Genomic DNA, 22,569 nt, shown 5'->3' with positions numbered 1-22,569 from the left:
TATTTTTCATTTCAGATAAAGTGAATAATTTCACCTTGAAAGCCATAAGTATGAAGATACAATGGTGAAATGACAGCAAATATATTCTTCACTAGTGTGAAGAATTAATAACCCCCAAGAACTTAACTATTCCATGAGGAAAGCATAAGATGAGCAATGCAATAGCCTCTACACAGACTGAGTCATCTCAAGCTGAGGTCCTCAAACTTGAGCATGCACCAGAATAACCCAAAGGGCTTGATACAATGCCCATCCTCAGAGTTTTATTCATTAGGTGCTGGATGGAACCCAGAAATCTGCATTTCTAGTGAAGTTCCAGGAGGATGCTGATGCTGCAGGGGTGGGACCACACTTAAGAACCAATGACTAACCCCAGAAGGGATGAAGTAAGTCTCTTTGGGAGCCAATGTACTCAGGATGGATTTGCACCTAAGGAGATGGGCATTCTGTAGCAGAAGTGACATCTACTCTCAATTCACCAAGTCCTCATTAAGAATAATTTAAAAAGCATAAATGATATGAACAAATAAAAGGGCATTTCTATTGCTTTAAGCCAATTTATCTGGATTGCTAAACCTCGATTTCTCTTTTCCTGGTTAGCAGTCTGTGTGATACAGCACAGAATGAAAGAACATGTAAGAAAGATTATAAAACACAGTCATCATGAAAAGACCTTATTTTTACCTTCCTTCCCTAAATTTTCTTCACAAAGCACAACATATTGGCCATTCTCCCAAGCATATGTGTATGAAGGTAGATCTCTCTCTACCCAAAACTCTAAGTGTGGTGCCTCCTATGGATGAGCCCAATTAACAGTACAGAAGAGCGTAACACGGGCTGCTTCCACTCAAACTCACATCAACTCAACTGAGCTTCACTTGAAGAAATAAAAACTTGGCCTGATTTTATTCTGTAGTTAATCTAGTGCTTCCTTTTTTTTTTTTTTAAAGATTAGAACAGAAATGATATAGAAACTAAAACAACAACAACAGATCAATGAAACCAGGAGCTAGTTCTTTGAAAATATCAACAAAACTGATTAACCTCTAGCCAGACTCATTAAAACAAAAGAGAGGCTCCAATAAACAAAATGAGAAATGAAAGAGGAGAAATAACAGACACCACAGAAACACAAAGCATTATGAGGATGTCCACTGCTTACTTTAAAAAGACAACAGACATTGTAATACATAATGAGTCTCTTCCGGTGGTATTATGACAGAGAGAGAAAAGGAGAAGGAAAACCAGAAAAGTAAAAGAGAGGAAAGAAAAGGAAGAAACATGAAGAATATTAAAGAGGAAAATCTGTCTACATTTTCCCCCAAGCCTTGATGTGACTGCTTGAGTATATGGCCTTAAGGTTAATTTTCCCCCCTCCTTATCATGTTGCTCTATTTTCAGTATGTTTTTAAAAAATAATTATTTTCATAATAGAAAATTACCATTTATTTTTAAAATCTGTAATCAAATCAGTATTGCTTTTCTTAAAGGCTTTGGCAAAAGAGCTCCCTTACCAACAAAAGTTTTAATACACCTATCAGTCTTCTCATTTCAGTTGGTCAAAAGATACACCAGGCATAAAATATTTTAACATTCAAAAAGTCAACCTTTTACACATGCCCATACAATCCAGCATGGACCTGGAAACCAGCCTGAACAGCTAGTGCAGACATGGTGTCATCCTCCCCTAGAGAACTAGTTGCATTCTGCGGTATTAAACTATGCTTTTTACAAAAAAAACAAGACAGCTTATTAGGAGGAGTACTTTATGGAGAATGGGGGCTTTTTTCACGCAGCAGCTTAGAAATGAGGATTATTATCATCTACAAATTTATTACATGCCATAAAACAGGCTTCGAACCTGCCCCTTCAGGGTGGAAATGACTCAAGCTCGCTCACTTCACTCCACAATCTATTTTTATCCATGCATATTTATGAACAATTCCAGCAGAAAATTGCATTTTCTGGTCCACATATACCTTTGATATGTTCTAGAGGCAAGACTGCTGTACGGAAAGGCAAAATATTTCACAATCTGCCACTCAGAAAGTGTCAAAGATTGTGTAGAGCAGCTGCCGACTTACCAGTGACCTGGTCAACAAGAATACGAGAAGTAATGATGCGTCCATATTGTGAAAAAAGCTGCTCCAACTCCTTCTGGGTCATTGTTTTCGGAAGTCCACTGACATACAAATTCGCATCTCTGATAGAAGCTGAACTTGGGCGAGCATAGGAAACCTGGGAAAGGAAAATGAAATTAAGCATCTACACACACTCAGTTACCTCCCTTCAGAAACTCAACGACTGCCTAAAGTTAGTCAGCAGCTTTTCCGTATGGAGCACATAACAAACACGGATGTTAAAAATAAGTCCTGGGTTAACCATTTTACTCCTTTCTGGAGAAATGATCAAGAAATAGAAAATGCCATTCCCCCAGGAGGAGAAAAGAGATCATATTTATCCCTAGGTTTGCAGGTTTTCAAAACAAACCAGTGGTGCACATAGCACAGTACTACTTAGGGTAACAGGATGTCCTCACTGGGGGCCAACCCCCTAAGCTACAGATGTAGGCTCAATCGAGTAATTCAGTTTAAGAACTCTAAATTCATCCAACACATTTTTGTGACCTGTTTTTGAGCCTCTCCCATCTCTGCAGGCGATCGTACAAAGTTTCTAAAAATTTACCATATTATCACTAAGTATGCCTTTTTGATTCATTTCAAAATAGCATTTTATCATCCCTAAACTTCCGGACATTTAAGTATGTGAACAAGCTATATCTCTAGCCATTCCTTGTCTATTGTCTTCTTGTCCACAAGTATCCGTAACATTTATTTTCCAAAAGGTCTTAAGTCCCTTTTATTGGCTTTAATTACCATTTTATGTATCCTTTCAAAAAGCTTCTAAGATATAAAGTTCAAAATTCTACAAGGATAGAAGACAAAATAAGTCTGACTGTATTTGTTGATAATCAACATTCTTCATGTAAGCTCCATGCACTAAGGAACTACCTCTCACTCTTATCACTGTTATCCTCAGTATCTTGGCATATGATAGATGCTAGAACATTTGCTGAGTAAAACCAATCTAATAACCAGTGATCCTGTGGGCCCAGAGCAAGCTTCCTAGACCACAAGATTTAAGGGACAGTTCATGCAGTCATCGAGAGCTTGCCCAAAACATAATCGACAGCTCTTTGCCTACACCTATCTCTGCCAATTTTCAGACAGCTCTGAATCTCATATGCTATTCCTGACCACATTCCCTCTGGTTTAATTCTAAGCTTTTCTGGACTACCTAACTACAAGGTCACAACATAGCCTTCATCTTCCAGACCATTCATAAAAATGGCCAATGGGTCTAACTCATATTGATTTGCTCAGGTACTGTAACATGGTAACTTCTGCTTGCTACTTTCATCTGTAAGTATCCACCTTTAAACTAGTCCACTGCTCATTTCAAAAACAAAATTAAACAAACAAAAAAAAAAAGGTCTTCAATTTCAATAAGCTCTTGGTATTTTCAAACATATTCTCCATGGTTTAAATTATGCCCACAGTGTTATCACCATTTCCTTTTTGGCTTTTCACAAAAAAAGTAAGCCAGATTTATATTACTTTATAAAAAGGTCTTGCTATCTTTCATCCCTGCCCCACTAGTGTTAACATTTAATACTCTTATCTTTTATTCAACAAGTTTGCTCATTAACAAGTGAAAACACACCTCTTGGTCCACAGGCTATATTTGAAGTTGCATGAACACTGTCCTATACTATAGACACAAGGAATTTGGAAGAGTGGTGGAGTGCCGAGAGATAATTATGCACATGCACTTTTTCTCTATGCCTCACCACTTAAGAATGAAGATTGAGGAACTTAAATGTAAGTGAAAAATATGAAGGAAAATTCCAAGTGATCAACAAAATAATTCAAGTGGAACCTAGTCTTGGGATTGCTATAAACTGAAGGAGAAAAAAAAAGGAAAAAAAAAAAAGCAAATGAATTACAGATACCCTCACTAATATGAAAACAATGAATATCCCACTTCGTTTCTAAAGCCCAATTCTCAATTAACAGCTACAAATCCCACCACTTAAACTCTTGCTTTCGGAGACTGAGAACTCTCAGCAAGGCAGCTGTAGTCTGCTCAGGATCATGTGACTAAAGCATTCCCTTTAGGAAGAGCCACTTCCCACGGGCAACAGAGTAAGCATATGTACATTCTCTCTCTCAAGGACTGATGAAGGAGGCCATGGAGGCAGACAGCCACTCCAGGAGCTCAAGCAAGGCGTGAGGCAGTATAATGGTAGTTTTAGGTGATGGCTTTCCAACCAGTGTGCCTGGGCTCGAAACTACATTCAATTCATTAAGGCTCTGTGAACTCGTGCAAATTTAAGTCTATTACCACGTGACCGTACCTCCATTGTATGATTAGGAATCTTAATAATTTCTAATGTACACAGAATTCTTCGCACAGAACCTAAAAACCTAGGTGACTATAAACATTATTTACCTCTACATGCATCTGAGAAAGACACAGACCATTAAAACTGAGAGTAACCTGAGTCCATTACTGTGTTCCAGAATAATTTACTCAGGCAGTGACATTTACTGCTCTGTGCATTTCGGAGGAGTGTGGGTGGAGTGTTTTAAAAGTTATCCTAAAATATATTTAGGAAAACGGGTTTATATTTAGTGCTTATATAAAAGCTTTGAAAACATACTTGGGTCAGTTATGTTATCTGCTTTTGTTTTTCTTCAGTGTCCGGTCTCAAGTTCACACTGCTGCTTTAATTTCTAGCCTGTATTGACTAGATTTTATTTTCTGTATTCTTGATGCTCTAGCATCTGGGGCCTGGATCCTGAAGACTGCCCCTCCCAGAGATAACTACTTCTTGGAGATAGTAAATGACTCTCCTGTGAGCCTGCCTTTGATATATAAACAAACCAATCCCACACCTTTTCTCATGTATCAAATTCTCACACACCAAGCCTATATTCCCCACCCTAAATGACCCCAGGGCTGGGTGTCTGACAACTAGAAACTCCCCACCCCCAATCTAGAGCCCTCCAAAATTATTCAAGCTATCCAATGCTAAACTCAGCATACCTAACCCGCCTCACTCACCCTTTCCTTCCCACTGGGAATTTCAATAAAGGCTCTGGACCATACTCTGCCTTCATCTCTCTGCCTCCTGATCATCCTTGGTGCTTCCCCATGTGGCCCTACATGTCATGGAAAACAGGGCTGTTTCCTTTTGTTTTAAGTCTGAGAGAAAGAAAGAGAGAAAGAAAGAGAGAGAGAGAGAGAGAGGGAGAGGGAGAGAGGGAGGGAGGGAGAGAGGGAGGGAGGGAGGGAGGACACGCAAGAGAGCAAGCAGGTGAGGGGAAGAGAGAGAGGTAGAGAAAGAATCCCAAGCAGGCTCTGTGCTGTCAGACCAGTGCCTGAGGCAGGGCTTGATCTCACAAACCCCAAGATCATGACCTGAGCCAGTCAGATGCTTAACTGAGCCAACTAGGCCCCTGTTTCTAAAGATCTGTAACTATAAACTGCTTCCTTCTAACAATAATTTCCATGTCAGCATATCCTACCATACCTGATTAAAACGAATCCAAGGTACATTTTTAGAACACAGCCACATTAAAAGGACTCCTAGAAGCAACGGCAAATCTCCTCATGAGTATTTTTTTTCGTAACTTTCTCAAAAAACTGGTTCCAGTCCCAGGACAGAGATGAACTACCACGTATAAACTCATGGTAGTAACAAATATTTCCATTTAACTTATACTTAGGGACTTACGAGACTTTACCACGTGCAAAATAGAGTGTTTTGTCTGTGGTAGGTAGAGCACACATTAGTATTTTATAGCTGGGCAAATAGCATAGACAAGGTAAGTAACATACCACTGGATCCAAACTCTGAACACGGGATCCTTGTATCCTTGTCCAATTTTCTTTCTACAATTTACTACAGTAACTTTTGTTCTTAAAGTTTGGAGGAATTAAATCAATCTGGGTTGTTTCTCACACTAACACACACACAGTGAAACTGAGCTAAGGCAGCAGAAAACAGGATGCCACCAGATATTAAAGTTATATCAAAGTTATTTTATTTCATCTTTCATTAATATGTTCTCTAAAAAGTAACCTCTAGCAAGGAAGAATGAGTGGCCACAGATTGAGACTCACTGGAGAAACTTCACATGATACTTAGGATTTTTACGTTTGTTTATTACTTTCTGAGAATGCGATTAAATGAGCAATGTATCCCCCCTCTACCCCTCATGAACTTCCAAGAAATAAAAGTGTAATGAAGGGCAACCATCCTTCACCCAGACCAATGTGTCATGTCTTGCCCCTACACCTGTTTCTTAGGATCTGCAGACCCTTCTCCTGCTCTATCAAGGATGTCACTGTCAGTAACATCCTCCCTTCCAAGAAAAGCAAAATATTTCTTCTTCTATCTCAAAAGGATTATAAACAGAATGTACTTAGATCAAAGTAGGAAGAAGACTCTGCCAGTAGGATAAATTTTGTACCTGGTAATTATCAGCAACCTTCTCCATTCTGATTTTTCTGGATGTGGAGCCTGTACTGGTGCCTTGAATAATGCTCACCTACAGGAACTCTTGGTCTATCATAAGCCTCAAAGTATTAAGTCTATTTTTACGGTCCTTCAAGGTTAATACCCCTTGGAGAAGACCCAAGAAATGGCTTTGTCTTATGGCAAATTATGTATTAGAAATACTTCAATATAATAGCCCTGCAGCATATGATCCACTGGAGTCAAAATAGATTCTTCTTTCACCAACTGCAAGCCCTTCTCCAATCTACATTCACTGGATTAACAGAATGAGTTTGGATTTTAAATTTTCACTGCCATTTAAACAGGTGAATATTTAATGCCTGAGGAGCAAGGTTATGAAATGTCAAAACTACTAAGTGAAGGATCTAATTTAAGAGGCAGCCAGAGAGTCTGCAATTTAAATATTTAAAGATGATACAGAGAGTACAACACTGAACACCAATCTACTCCAAAGATAGCAATTTAAAACTCAGGTTTATTCTGGAATTTCTCACAACCCTGCAAGTGATATAATAAACAAAGACAAGCAATACTGAGATTACTTGAGGGGAAGCAAGGAAAGCAGTTAGAAGTACCAGGCAAATAAATGCTCTAGCCAATGGCTTCTCAAATTGTTCTTCGTAAATGAGATCACACCGGACAAAATAGAGATAAAAATAGATTTATCAAAGTAATTAGGTCTTGAAAATGGAATAGTTTGAAACACAATATATTCCTTGTAATTAAAAACTCATTTATTCATCAGCAACTAAAGCTAATTATACATTAAACATTCAAGGACAAGTAACACATATACTAAGAATAGGCTATCAAAACACAAGTTAATCAAAATACACAGAATTAAAAGGAATGAAGGTATCTATGGATAAGAATTAGCACTTCATTACATGTACATAGTAGAGTTTAAAATCCCACTACATCACATTCAATAGTAAGTCCATCAAAATGCCTTTGCCCAAAAAACACAACCGCTCTCATTTCTCTTGGACTCATCAACAAAAGATCAGTGACAGTGGACATTAATACCAACAGATTAAAGAGATAAGGTCTATAAATGAACAAAGCAATTCCTTCTTTATTAAACTAAGGACATTTGAAAAATCTCCCACTGGCAAGATCAGCATTGAACAACTTCTATCATTTGTCAATTACTGACCCAGGACTATCAACATTAAACCTGAAAATTAGATGCTTGCCACTTCAGACTTTTTTGAAAAGCTCTGTTCATTCTCTTCAGCTGGGAGGAATAGATAAGATCATGGTTGTGCCTATTTAAAATGAGAATTAATTGCTGTTCATATCAAAAAGCTGAGTCTTGGGGCACCTGGGTGGCGCAGTCGGTTAAACGTCCGACTTCAGCCAGGTCACGATCTCGCGGCCCGTGGGTTCGAGCCCCGCGTCAGGCTCTGGGCTGATGGCTCAGAGCCTGGAGCCTGTTTCCAATTCTGTGTCTCCCTCTCTCTCTGCCCCTCCCCCGATCATGCTCTGTCTCTCTCTGTCCCCAAAATAAATAAATGTTGAAAAAAAAATTAAAAAAAAAAAAAAAAGCTGAGTCTTGATAGGGCTGTCTGAAAAGTGACACTATCACTACATAAAAGCTCTGGCTCTGGTAGGCAGTAGCAAAGGTCCTGTGACAGCATTAAGGCTTTACAGACAGGTGGTTACACCAGAGCCTCCAAAGAGCTGAGAAGTACACAAAAGAATGTGATCTCCAATCACAATTCAGGCCAGAGACCTCAAAATGCATCCAAAAGGAGGAACTATACTTTTATCTGCTTCTAAATGCAAAACCCCACCAGGAACAAGTCTCGAAAACACATCAAGGCATATACATATCACAGTCTAAGTTTTTTAAGGGCCAGCATGTTTCACAAAGGGTGGCAAATGAGTAAACCTGAGAGAACAAAGCATACAGAAATAAGTCCATAAGAAATTAAAGATTAGCTGTAGAAAAGGTGTTAGAGTTCAAAGCAACAATCACCCCTACCAGGAAGGCTTTAGAAAGGGGTATTATAGATTAGGGGAGTTACCTTTAATAGGTATTCCAAAACATGGAATTTAGAAAACTCCATTGGTGGAAAATACAGATGAAACCTCTCCTTTAAGTCTCATAAAGATTGTTTTAATTCAAACAACACCAGGAAACACATTTGATTGTGTTACTCTCAGCTTCAAATCCCTCAGGGACTCCTTAATGCTTTAAGATTAATTTCAAATTTCTTAGTCCTTTACGCTCAGGGCACTGACTCCCTTTCTATATAAACACTCACAACCTTCAGTAGTTTTCCAAACCTTCCTCTCTCTTACTTCCCAGTGTGAGTATAACCTGCACCTCCCACTCAACTAAATGTGAGTCACTTCAGACTCTACAATGGCATCACGAGTGCCTAACATCCACTCTCATCCACCTTCAATTGTCTGAGTTAGTACCTTTACCAGTACCCACATGCCTGGTTTCTCATCCACACTGAAGAAACCAAGATAAACTCATCTCTTATCCTCTCTTACAACTGCCTTACGTCCTTGAAATAAGAAACCTTGTCTTTATCCTATTTTGCACACCCTGGTACCTGCCACACATTACCGTAATGAAGAGGATTTATAATCACAAAGTGGAGAAACTTCATTTTGGAAATCTTATGTAAAAAGTTAAGAAGGGCCATAATCTACTTCGTAAATAAAGCAAAAATCATACATGATGGCACTCTGTTCATAGACTAGACTGTAGATGCCATTAAACATGTCAAGAATGAAGTGTCATTTCACAAACTGGGGATTCAAATCTCCAGAGGCAATAAAATCTTTGACAGAATAATATGTTGCTGGGGGGAAAGGTCAATATTGGAACAAAAAGGAAACAGATCATTTGGCCCAATTTCTTTTTATTTAGGAAGGAGGGAGACTGAGGCACACAAAAATGAAGTGATTTGTCCAAAGATGCAGAGCAAAAGAGTGTAGGATTCACAGGCCTTGACCCTTCATCAAGAGATTTTCCAATACACCACTGCCTGAGACACAATCTGAAATCATACAGGTTTCTAGCAAAATGACAATTATTGGGAGGATGATGAGACATATACAAGGAAAAAGATATATGCAAGAAGGTAAGAACTTTAGGTCAGCAAAATGGTTTCTTCTATACACGTAAGAAAATCCGAAATACATCAAAATGGGTCTAGTCCATAGGACACTTACTATATTTCTTCTACTAGTATAATGCCTGAGAACTATTTAGGAGATGTCTGACAAAAAGCTAAGGGGAGGGAGGTGGGGAGAGGGGAGGACAGTTGAAGAGGAGAAAAAAAAAAAAAATCAAACTAAGAATCTTGAAACTATTGCTTTATACCAAGTTAAAACTTACCTACAATAGAATATTTTAGGTATTAAACATGCATTTAAAAAAACATTATGTATCATTTAACAGAAAGGGAAAATAGCAACTGGGTGTATTATACTAGAGAGACTACCCAGCTTTACATCATTTCCAAGTTTTAGTGCAACATTAAATAAAATTCAAAGCAGTTGACTCTTATACCCAACTTAAAATTGGACCAAAGAATAAATAATGTCCTAAGAGTTTAAGTGATCACTTACGACATTATTAAAAACAATAGAAAAAAAGCACACTAGTTCTAAGTATCCTATTAAGCAACTAATCATAAACTGGACACTTGAAAAATTAGATTTCCTTTTACATACATCTTAAACTCAGCATCTGAAAACTACACTGAGCATAGTCTATTAAACACTACCCACATCTGTCTCATCCAACATTTATCAATTAAATGAGGGTCCAAGCAGACTGTCCTGACAGACATCTTTATATTTTATTGAAGTACAGTTTTATTAAAGTATCAAAGTATTTACTAAACCATCAAAGTTTTTAGCAGATCACATCTGCCCTTCTATTGTCACTTCTGCCTGGCTACAGAACCCCGTTGGTTCAACAAGGACTCTCACGCTGGTAAAGGTAAATAGGGAACCCATGGTAAAGCATTCCTGAAATGCAACTTAAGCCAACAACGTCTTTCAAATTCCTAAGGATCTGTGCATGTAAAGAATCTAACAACAACAACAAAAAATAAGAAAACAAATAGAGTAAGTGGTAAATGTGGCATCCAAAGGGGGTTGAGGATTAAACTGGATCTACAGTTGCAGTGGTGGTCAATCAGTCATCCCAAGGTCTAAGCAAGAATCTGCCAATCAAACTGTTCCATACTCCATTCCATACCTTCACTTAGCCCGTTAAAATTTTAGTAAGTGATTACCCTAAAGTGGCTTGGAAAAAAAAAGAAAATAAAAGAGATGGAAGTTTCAGCTATAACCACCAGAGTTCATTCCTAACCTCTCTGCACTGGGAAGTTTTCAAGAGTGGCTAGGAAAAGCGGACTCCCTTATTTTCAACATTAAAAAATGAGAAATGAGCCTGTATTTATTTGGCCACATATCTTTAGAAGTATTAAGTAAGGGGTACCTGGCTGGCTCAGGTGGTAGAGCATGGGATCCTTGATCTCAGGGTCATGAGGTTCAAGCCCCACACTGGGCATGGGGCTTGCTTAAAACAAAAAGAAGAATTAAGTAATATAAATAGGCTAGAATTAAGGCAAACAGGAATTAGTGTATTACTATGTCAAAAAAAACTTAAAAGGCAAAAAAAGAATGTATTATCACTGGTGAAGTTCTGGCCGCAACAGGGCATACTACAAACTAGTGGCCAGAAACTCGTACCGGAGCCCTCCAAAGGGCTCGTACCGGATACTCGTACCGGAGCCCTCCAAAGTTATGAAGCACTGAAAACACAGGGCTTGGACGTGCACAGAGCCAAGTTCAGGTCTTGGCTCTGGTGCCTTACCAGTTATATAACTAGGGAATAATTTCCTTAGGTTCTCTGAAGCCTCTATTTGTTCGTTTACAATCTGATGTAAATCAAAGTCCTCACCTCACAGGGACCTTACAAGGATTAAACGGAAAAATAAAACTATTAGCACAAAGCTGGAAAACCATAATAATGTTTCAATCATACCTTAATGATTTCATACATAGAAAATCATAACAACATAGATAATGATAGCTCCAAACACTTACTAAGCACTTACCATGCCAGACACTGTTCTTGGTATGTTACATACCTTAATATTCAACTGATCCTAATATCAGGGTTATAAATTGGGTGTTATCACTAGCATCCCTAATTTATGTAAGAAAAAACTCAAATTATCACTATTATCTCTGAGATCAGATAAGAGGACACAGAGGAGGCATTTGATACAAGAAGATGTATGTACTTTAACAGAAAAACAGTTCAAAGATTAAATAAGTCTTTTTCCAAATCCATTGCAGTTATTATAAAAATTAATCCTCACTAATTATTACAATATTACAATACAATCTTCCATGTATTTTGTAAGACAATAGCAGATAAGTGTATGGGAGAGCCCAAGCCCCCGTTGAAGCCTAAGGAAAAGGCTGTTTGTCGTATAGAAGGTCAACATCCAGCAGCTTTAAATGAGCTGATAGAAAAGACCAACTTGATTTTAATATTCTTTCCCCAAAGTACTGCATATTAAATACTCCCACTTCCTTATTCTCTCTAATAAATATCTATTAGAGCCTAAAATGAGATGCAAAATGAGAAACAGAATCATCTCCGTTTTGGGAAGACAGTGGCAGAAATCATAAATGGGCTTTGGGGAATAGTGTCTATTTCAGATGAGGGGCGCATGTATGCACTGAATGTGGGATGGGTTACAAAACCCCATTCAACCCGTGCCTAATGACTCAATGTGATTTCACACCAGGAAAAAATACCAAGAAGGCTATGCTAGCAGAGTACTGTGAAAGTTTTTCACTTTGGACACTCACGAAATATACTAGGAGGATGTTAGACATAAAGAATAAGGAAAATATCAGTACTCAGTACTCAATATTCGGATGGGTGTAGGGCCTGTTCAACACTGCCAGAGCAGCAGACTACCTCAAAGCCACCTCCCAGGGTAACAGCACTGCAATTCACTTACAAAGCTTTTATATTATTAGGCTGTACGTTTCCTAGAGGGTTGAAACTAATTCTTATATGTATTCCTATCTTACACCCCCACCCACAAGTGGGTGCTCCGATTCTTACAGACTGAAAATACTCCATGGCCTCCTGCAGAGGCTATTTCTGAAGTATCTTTCAGGCAAGCTGATTAGAAGGTGTGATGCTTGTCCAAACAATCTGGCTTTTTGTGCTTCACTGGAAACAACAGAAGTTAAACTGGCTTACAGAAAAATAGATGTACTCATTCAGTTCTTAGAAAACCGTTCTTCAGTAGTAGCTTCTTAAGGGTTCTTTCAAGTTTCTGAAATTTGATCAGATGCAATCTCCAACAAAAGCTACACCATCAAGTTCCCTGTTAACAATTTTACATGTAAATATAAACTTAAAATGTAATTCATGTAGTATTTGACCACCTAGTAGATCTGAAGCACTGGCAGCAGATTAAAATGCTGAGTTAGAAAAAGTTAAACCTAAAGAAGGTCACCAGGGTACCTGGTAGAGGTAAAATGGAGCTGTTTAACAATAAAAGCTAATTACCACTGGTTGGTAATGTGTAGAAAAAGAAGGTTCTCAACAAGCCAATTTTGGTGGGTTACATACCCTAGAGTTTTTGCATACTTCATCTAAGGTTTGAAATGGAAAACATAAACACACATCCCACTATTTCCTATCTCTGAGCATACAGAGCACATCTCCATTACTTCTTATAAGCACTACATAAAAACTTCCTCATTCAGAAATTTTAAATTTTTTTTTTAATCTTTATTTATTTTTGAGAGAGAGAGAGTGAGACAGAGCACGAGCAGGGGAGGGCCAGAGAGAGGGAGACAGAATCTGAAGCAGGCTCTAGGTTCTGAGCTGTCAGCACAGAGCCTGACACAGGGCTCGAACCATAAACTGTGAGAACATGACCTGAGCCGAAGTCGAATGCCTAACCGACCGAGCCATCCAGGAGCCCCCTCATTCAGAAACTTTAAATAAAAGCTTATATATTTTGTGAAGTGCTCTAAAGACAAAGATGCCTGCCCTCTGAGAGCAGACCACCAAAGAGAAGAAATGGTAATGTACAGTGAAAAATAAATGCTTTAAAAAAATGTTTTTAATGTTTAGTTTTGAGAGACAGAGCACAAGCGTGGGAGGGGGAGAGACAGGGAGACACAGAATTGGAAGCAGGCACCAGGCTCTGAGCTGGCAGCACAGAGCCCGACGTGGAGCTTGAACTCATGAACTGTGAGATCATGACCTGAGCCAAAGTCGGACACTTAACCATACTTAGCCACCCAGGCGCCCCGAAAAATAAACACTTTTATGGCCACATAAAAGTTGGTAAGTAATGACAGTGGTATAAGGCAGTACAGGCAGAGAATGAACCAAGGCAGGAGATAAGAATTTGGCATGCATATTCAAGGAGGAGGAGCCCAGCTGAGCCAGAATAAAATCTCTGTAGAACAAAGACAATGCTGTAGTAGGAAGCTGGGGCAGATTCTGGAGCCCTTAAATGTCATAGTGAGGCTTTTAGAACCAAGGAAGTGACAGTCTACAAAAATGTATGTGTGTAGGTCAAATACATATACAATGTGGAGATAATTTTCCCATAAGCTAGGTGAACAGAATAGTCAAAATCAGCGTGGCAATTTAAAAGGCTATTTTAAATACCATCTACAATAAGTTTCCTTTTGTTCTGTAACTAGAAGAAAAACTGCTTCGCCACAATGTTGGTTCAGATATCCAAGTCTTCTTTGACCTACTTATATATACAGTAATGAAAATATAATGATCCTATTTCTGTGTGTACACTAAATACTCCACAGAGAAATTTCATCTTGGTACCATTTTTAAACATCTTAAATGAGTCTCATAGGTTACCATGAATCTTTGCTGAACAGGGCAGATATGTGACTGTGAACAAATGCCCACAAAATTCATCCCCATAGTTCCTTTTATGAATTAGGTCTTCCTAAAAAAGAATAAATGTAAACTATGGGGCTAGGTTTAATCAAATTTGCCTACCAATCATTTTCATAGAAGGTTAATACTTGATTGAATAAATACACTTTATAGTTTCCAGATACAAGTTTCTTGCAAAAAGTACATGTCACATAAAGGCCTTTGTGCCTTTGGATGAGACATTCCTTCACGTGTAATACGTGTCTTCTTTCTCTACATGATAAACCCTATCTTGTAAAACCCTATCACTTCTGAAACTACTGCAGGGGCCTCTCGACAGCCAGTGACATATCCATTTCCACTGTACTCTGCATTCGCTTATCATACATCAAAAAAATGGTCATATAAAGTCAGTGCTGTCTCTTCCTACTATACAATGGCATCAGGGACAAGACTATATCTTGTCATGTTTTAGCACGGCTCCAACATTTACCAAAGTGGACCTATATGTGCTAGACATTCAAAATGCTTACAGAATTAAGTACTTACAGATATTCCCTATCCAAGACTGTATAACCAGGATTGTATCGTCCTTAAAAAACAATTTGCAATTAAACATTTTTTAATATTAAATTTGAGAACTTTGACCTTGGGGGGGGAGAGGAAAAAACACATGTTATGATAGAAATTAATAACTTTTATTTAGTAATTGTTTTTCATGTTTATTTATTTTGAGAGAGAAAGAGCACAAGCAGGGGAGGGGCAGACAGAGAGGGAGAGAGAAAATCCCAAGCAGGCTCCATGCTGTCAGTGCAGAGCCCAACACGGGGCTCAATCTTGTAAACCATGACAGCATGACCTAAGCCCATGCCTAACTGACTGAGCCACCCAGACACCCCAATAACCTTTAAAGCATATGTCCCTCCATACAAACTTGGAAACTAACCACTGGACTTGCTAGGATTTTATATAATGTAAAAGGCCCTAATGGGACAAGACTATTGAAGATGAAATAATCACTCTTACTAAACCTTTAATGTACTTAAAAAATTATTCCTCAAACATCCAAGGGAAAATTTCTAACAGTCTTCCTTCAAACACCTGTTGTAAATGTAAAAATAGTCTGCACCCATATCTCTTACAACTAAAACACAACAGTCAATATTTAATGTTTTCAGGCCTGATTTAATCCGATTGTCAGGAATCGTGTGTGTGTGTGTGCGCATGTATATATGTACACACGCATATGCACAAAAAGTTAGGAAACCACCTCACTTTCCTTCAAGGAGAGCCTGTCTTTGCTGAGCCTTAATGAGTATAAACTATACACCATTAAAAAAAAAAAGGCAATAGCAAACATTTTGGATTGCCTATGGCATTTCTCTCTCAAATAGACTAGAAGGAAATTGTGTGAGAGACACATGTATGACATATAAGAAAAAGAAAGAGAGATAACAGGAATGTTATTATAAACCCTCCCCAAGGCCAAAGAAAGTCTTACCTATATATTTTTTGTGGACCTGACATAAATTATACAACTATAAAAAATTTATTCAATAGATAATTCAAAAGGAATAACCCTTGAAATATTACTGAATGTTTTATAACTTCAAACCTACCAAGGTATTTTTCTCTCAACATGATTAGACATTAGAGAATAATCACAGGGAAAGCTTTTTAAATGAACTGATTTGCAGGACTAATAGTCTCATTCAAAGACAATCCCTCATTCTCCAAATATCTATTAGACACCTGAGCTGTATATCCCCCAAACAGCTTTAACAAAAAGTAATTACTATATTCCTAAAGCCTTTTGTATGCTAGTTGTGAAGGCCTTACAAGAAAGAGGGTTTTTAAGGAACACACCAACAACCTTAACTGTACACAATGAACAGACCATATCACTGCCATTCATAGACTCCTCCGGAAATTTAAACAGGAGCAGTAAGAGGGGATAACCGCCTTTACCTCTGTTGCAGGACAAAGCATTCTCCTGCTTCAGATGTGCAGAAGCACCTCACTTTACCTTGAGAAGCCAGTCCTGCGGTATTTAATTACACTGTCGGGAGCACCGAATAGTCTGGCACAGTGCCCTTTCCCTGGGTCTTGCTGATTGATAGCATCAATAACATTCACTGGCTGTAATTAAACCGCCAAATAGTACCCCCTTTGCCACTTGGTAGATCAATGTTCTTTAATACTCAAAGAACAAAGTACAAAGGTGAGAGGGGTGTTCTTAGCCTTCACCTTCACAGTTCATTTGACTTTGTGCACCAGAGCGGTCTGCAGACAACGCATATTTCACAATTCCCCCAAGACACTGGTTAATGAAGGAGAACACTATGGAAAATGCTGTAAGTTGGTGACAATTACTTATTAACCCATTTTTGCAAATCTGAGAACAGAGACATTCTAAGCCTTTTGGTGACAGTATGCACCGCTTTCACATAGCTTCGGAACAAAATTCAGTTTATAGGTCAAAAGGCTTCCAAATTAAGGTGGCATACAGTAAATAGTTTTTTTTTCTTTAAATATTTATAACATGCTATGTGGGCAAGTTCTTGTGATAGTAATGCAAAGTCCCATTTATTAAAACCCGGACTAGAAAAGTTCAAACATCCAGATACTGTGGAGGGGTGGAAGAGGGGTGTGGTTGGAAGTCTATAAATAGGAGACAAATTTTTATTGCATTCTAAAAGCAACTTCCATATTCTAAGGATTCACAACCATCCTGAACCATATAATTGAACTCCCAATCTCTATACTAATATGAAATACCCATTTTAAATGAATGGGCCCCAGAAGAATGATACTGCAAATTCCCTATACTCAGAATCAAATATTAAATGACATTTATATACTTGTAATACTAAAAGTATTTAATGGCACTGAAATGCCCTGAAAATGACTACTGTGAGTGTGTGTGTGTGTGTGTGTGTGTGTGTGTGTGTGTGAGAGAGAGAGAGAGAGAGAGAGAGAGAGAGAGAGAGAGAGGGAGGGAGGGAGGGAGGGAGAATACTATTCAGGTAAGTCCAGCATCATATTCATTAAAAGTACATCTGTTAACCACAAGCATTCCAGATACTTTATGACAGAACCTACAAATGAAAATTTCATTAACATGTAGGTTCATTTTGAAACAAGCACCACAGACCTATCCAAGCACAAATCATTAAGGTCCACCAAACAATGGTTCTCAGGTCAGACCACCACCTATTAAGAATCACCTGTGGTAGCTGGTTAAAATACATTTTTTGGTCTCACCCTGCAGATATCAGATTCAGTAAGTTTTGGGGTCCAGAACTATGCATTTTATCAACCACCCACCTTAGTGATTCTGATGAACATTTTAATGCTTTGGCAGTCCCTTATGTAGACAGACTTTAAATAGGTAATCCTCAAACTCTGGGGACATACTTGGATTCCTAGAAAGCTCACAAAAATTACAGATGTCAAGCTCTCTTCCTGGTCACCCACCAATCCTGGTTTCCAAATGAGTAAGAATGAGTAGCTTGAAAATAAGGTATATATGAATAGAAATAACCAATAAATACAAAAATGTAAAAGTAAAACAAAGCCCATAAAAATTCATCCAAAGGTATTTCCAAATATCAGCCTGGCTGGATGGGGCTCAGCTGGATTAGGGAGCTCATCAGCCTGACTGGTCTGTGGAAAAGATTTAATTCTATGAAGTCAGAACCACTCTCAAGGACTCCAGAATCTTTCTAAGAATATGAGCAGGGTCGTTTGTGTGAAGGAAGTGGGAACAGTCGAATTTCTAAACAGTCATTCAACAAAATTGTAAAAATGAAAGCTTTTTCTGAATGATCAGTTTCCAGGACCATGCAGGTGCTGCCTTTCCTGCTGCTTGCCTGAGGGTCAGTGAGGGTCACTTCAAGACTCATTAGCAACCTCAGAACCTACGCAGGAAGGATTACACTTCCCAATTCCTGCGGGAGGAGGCAACCTTATACTAATGACCAGAAAACAGAGCATATTAGCATGATTTATTGATTTTTTTTTTCCACCATCCGCTTCTCTGTAACACAAGGTAACTACGGTAGTTTTAAATATCCAACAAAATCAAACTAACAAACTAAAACAGTGGAACTACTTACTTTGGAGTAAAAGCAGCTTTTTCATTCCTCCCCAACTAGATTTCTAAAATACCACTTTAATAGAGCAGGACATAAATCCAGGACTTGTGGCTCTTAAACCTTGATGCAGCATTCAAGGAGTTGTTCTCATTTGGGGGGGGGGGGGGGGGCACACAACTAGCAGACCGCTTGTACAGTTTTCAAAATACAGCCCTCTCTCTCTTGCTTAATCACAAGTAGTACGTCAAGAAACTTCCAAAGTAAAACCCCCACAAGTCTGATGTCGTACTCAGGGCTTAGAACTGATGCTAAGGGCAACGACAGGAAAATCAGGCAGAGATGGGAGTAAAAGAAAATGGACCACACGTGCTTTTGTAAAGAGTCCACACAAACTTAAAGAATGACAAATGCACTTTCTGTAACTTTTAAACTAGCATCTAAGACTCACAAGAACTTACCAGAAAAAGATTCCTGCATGGGTCATCTCCTACAGAACAGAGATCCAGAGCGTTACTGTAATAGTAATTCTTTTACTCTCCAGTTACCATCAAAATACTTAAACCTATGTGATCCTGCCCATCTTCTATACAGGACCTCCAGACACTAGTTTTATTCTCAAAGTGGGTGTATGGCTATCTCCAGCATTCATCCTGACAGACAGCAGTTTTCTGGCCACTAGGAACAGCTCCAATTTCTCACATCTAACAGAGATCTGAGCCAGAAAGTCTCAAGACAGTAAAGGACCCAAATTAAGGTTCCCAAGACAATATTCCATTTGTAGTGGTATCTATAACCTGGTTCTAAATGAAACACCTAAATGTCAAAAATATGAGGTGAAAAGAAAACAAGAAAAGCCACCAGCATCAGCCAACGTGTCCCTTGTGGTACTGTTAGCTACAAGGTGTTTGAACAAGTCCCTTAACCTGAGCTGCATCTCATTGGTCAGAGGGAGTATTTGCCTACAGGAATATTGCTTTTGCCTAAGTCCAGTCAAGTAACAGGATAAAAGTCCTATGCAACTACTATAAAAAGTAGATAGAGCAAGGAATTGAGGGACCCTTTTTCAGAAGTTAGCATATCAGTCTGTGCTGACAGCTCAGAGCCTGGAGCCTGCTTCAGATTCTGTGTCTCCTCTCTCTGCTCCTCCCCCACTCACACTCTGTCTCTCTCTCAAAAATAAACAAACATTAAAAAAAACAAAATAAAAAAAAGAAGTTACCGTATCTGTCTTAACCTCTCAAGCTAGCTTGGTAGAACAGACAGAAGCCACCAACCTACCTAGTACTACTTCTCCCAAGTCACAAATAAAAAGCGACAAAAGCCCTACCCTACCCTTTAAAAGCAGTAGAAAAGATAAGCAGACAAGTGTTAACAGTGCTTTGCAGAAATGCCTTTGCTGATGCACATTTATGAAACAGGCAGAAAAGGTAGAAGCTTGAATAATAAAAGGATCTATAAACTCCCTCCTAAGAAAGTTGGGTTCAGTCAACTGCCCAGACACTCCCCACCATCCCATCTGTGGTTCACAAGCAGGTAAGGGCAGGAAGCAAGCTGAGACAGTGCTACCAGGAACCCTCCTCCTCACCCATCACTCTGTGCAGGCTCAGCCTTTGTGCCAGCAATTGTCCAAAAATGTCTACGGAAAAGCAGTTCAGAAAATGCCAAGTTACTGCCCTCTGGGAATTTCCAACTGTCTCAATCCCACTTTGGAGGGAGCCTTGAAGGAGCACAAATAGGCCTGAGTTGGGACAATGAAGTTTTGGACTATCCTAGGCCACCTACCCACACTCTTGAGGCTACCCAAGATAAGTAACAACCTATAGTGGCTTTTTTGTGTGTAAATAAATAAATAAATAAATAAATTCACAGCTCACAAGGGAGTATTCTGCAAACACATGACAGGCATTATACAAATAATGCCTTATTAAAAAAATCTTACTCATTTCAAATAAGGGCTGTGTATACTCAGCTCAATATAGATATAAGAATTTTATTTAAATGTATTGAAGAGTTTTTGATGATCAGATGTAGCAATATACTATTAAAACTCAGCACACGGCTCTAGAAATTTCCAGACCATGGGTTAAAAATGAAGTTATAATACATTCAGTCTTTATTGTAAAAAAGGCAAAGAAATCATTTACTCAGCTTCCATTTTTGCTTCCACTCCTGCGATGTACTTTTTCCACTTTTTTTGTCCCTCCACAATCTAAAGTCTGACCAGCCAAATAATAATTTAACATCTCCAAAGTTGTCAGTTAATTTGAGGCCTGTCCTTCAGACTATTACTCGCAAATTTTCCAAATCTAGTCAAGGTAAAAAGACAAATGATGATCTATATGCAGCAGCATTGAAATAAGGGATACCTTGGGGTGCCTGGTGGCTCAGTTGGTTAAACGTCCGACTTCGGCTCAGATCATGATCTTGCAGCCTGTGAGTTCGAGCCCCCCATCAGGCCCTGTGCTGACAGCTCAGAGCCTGGAGCCTGCTTCGGATTCTGTGTCTCCCTCCTTCCCTCTTTGCCCCTCCCCTGCTTGTTTTCTCTGTCTGTCTGTCTCTCTCTCTCTTCTCTCAAAAAAATAAACATAGAAAAGAAAGAAGGGATACCTTATAGGAGATGCTTTTACAAGTTTGTAAAGCCCACCCTTCTCCTACAAACATCTACACTTTGTACCTACACAGAAAACAAAATGAACTACGTAAACTGAAAGAATACTAGCACAGCCTGAGATGCTCAGAGATGTGGAGTCTGTACTAGAGAGACCTTCCCTTCATAACAAATACTTAAGTCCAATCCATTGTTGCTCTGCTCAAAACACTTTGGTGGTTCTCCCTCACCTACACTATAAAACCCTGGCACGGCACACCTGCCTTTAATAATCCCCAAATGCTCTCTGCTCCTTTATGCATTCCTCCCCCTGCTCACTGCTCTCCCTAATTCTAAGTGGTTCCCCTAACAGCTGCTTTCAAACTTCCCTACAAAAGCATGAACTCTCAGCATTACTGCCATTTGAAACCCACTGGTCTCAAATACCCCAGAATGATGCTGTAGATCTTTTAGCGGAGCACCTACCAGGTGGCAAGCCTAACGTCACTTCTGTTTCCACATCCATGCCCTTTCCTTCTCTAAAGCGTGGAGCTGATTTACGCATTTCCTAACGGGCACAATTAAACTTCATAAAGGAATGGGTTATAATGATAAGAATTAATCCTTTCCCCAATAATTCTGGACCAAAAAGAGGGCTAGGTGATGTGGAGAATTGTTTCCCCACACAAATTTTACTGTGGCTGCAAAAATTTTCAACAACCACAAAGAGAAAGTATTAACATGTTGTCTCTTCAGGATGGGGTGCTGCATTTCACAACTAAATCATTCCATGATAACCATGAGTTGACTAAAATTCTATTAAGTAGCTACACCTTTTTGTAATATGCAATTTGGTAGACTATGGAAAGTTAAAAAAAAAAGGGGGGGGGGCAGATAATAAACATTCTCAAGATGAACTACTTTTACAGATAAAATGGAAACCAGAATGATTACTGTCCAAGATCACACAGCCAGTTAAATCATGTTATCAATGTCCTGAGAGAGTAAACTTTCAGAAGTGTGGTTCTATATTCTTCCTATATTAAGGAAATAGTTCATGCTAAACAAAGTCTGTGACCATGAGATGTACTGGGAAAAAGGATAGGCTAGTTAGGAAAAGGTATAAATGTAACAAGTAATTTAAAGCAACATGATGGCTTAGAATAAAGGTTTATTATCTTTACTTAATTGTTCTCTAACAAACTGAACACTTTAAGAAATGGATACTATTTGTACTTAGTATTTCAATTTTTATAAGTTTTTCCATATGCACTTAAATGGTGGTTTGGTTATTTTAATATGAGAAATTTCACATTAATAATGTCAATTAATAACTTTTAAGCAAAGGTGAAATTTAGGCTGGCCTATGTCT

At 38.7% G+C, this 22,569-nt stretch overlaps 1 protein-coding gene across 8 annotated transcripts in view; it reads right to left on the bottom strand.

Moving 5' to 3' along the window:
- Positions 1-22,569, bottom strand: part of ELAVL2 (ELAV like RNA binding protein 2) — a 202,399-nt gene that overhangs the window by 12,817 nt on the left and 167,013 nt on the right. For all 8 annotated transcript variants that reach the window (XM_047830164.1, XM_047830165.1, XM_047830169.1 and 5 more), the window contains one exon: positions 2,085-2,238. In XM_047830164.1, coding sequence (XP_047686120.1) covers positions 2,085-2,238 — 154 coding nt within the window. The remainder of the gene's footprint in view (positions 1-2,084; positions 2,239-22,569) is intronic.

The sequence above is a fragment of the Prionailurus viverrinus genome, chromosome D4 (assembly GCF_022837055.1).
Source record: "Prionailurus viverrinus isolate Anna chromosome D4, UM_Priviv_1.0, whole genome shotgun sequence".
NCBI classification, from domain to species: Eukaryota; Metazoa; Chordata; class Mammalia; order Carnivora; family Felidae; genus Prionailurus; species Prionailurus viverrinus.
The sequence above is the reverse complement of the archived record's forward strand: the minus strand, read 5'-3'. Positions and strand labels throughout refer to the sequence as shown.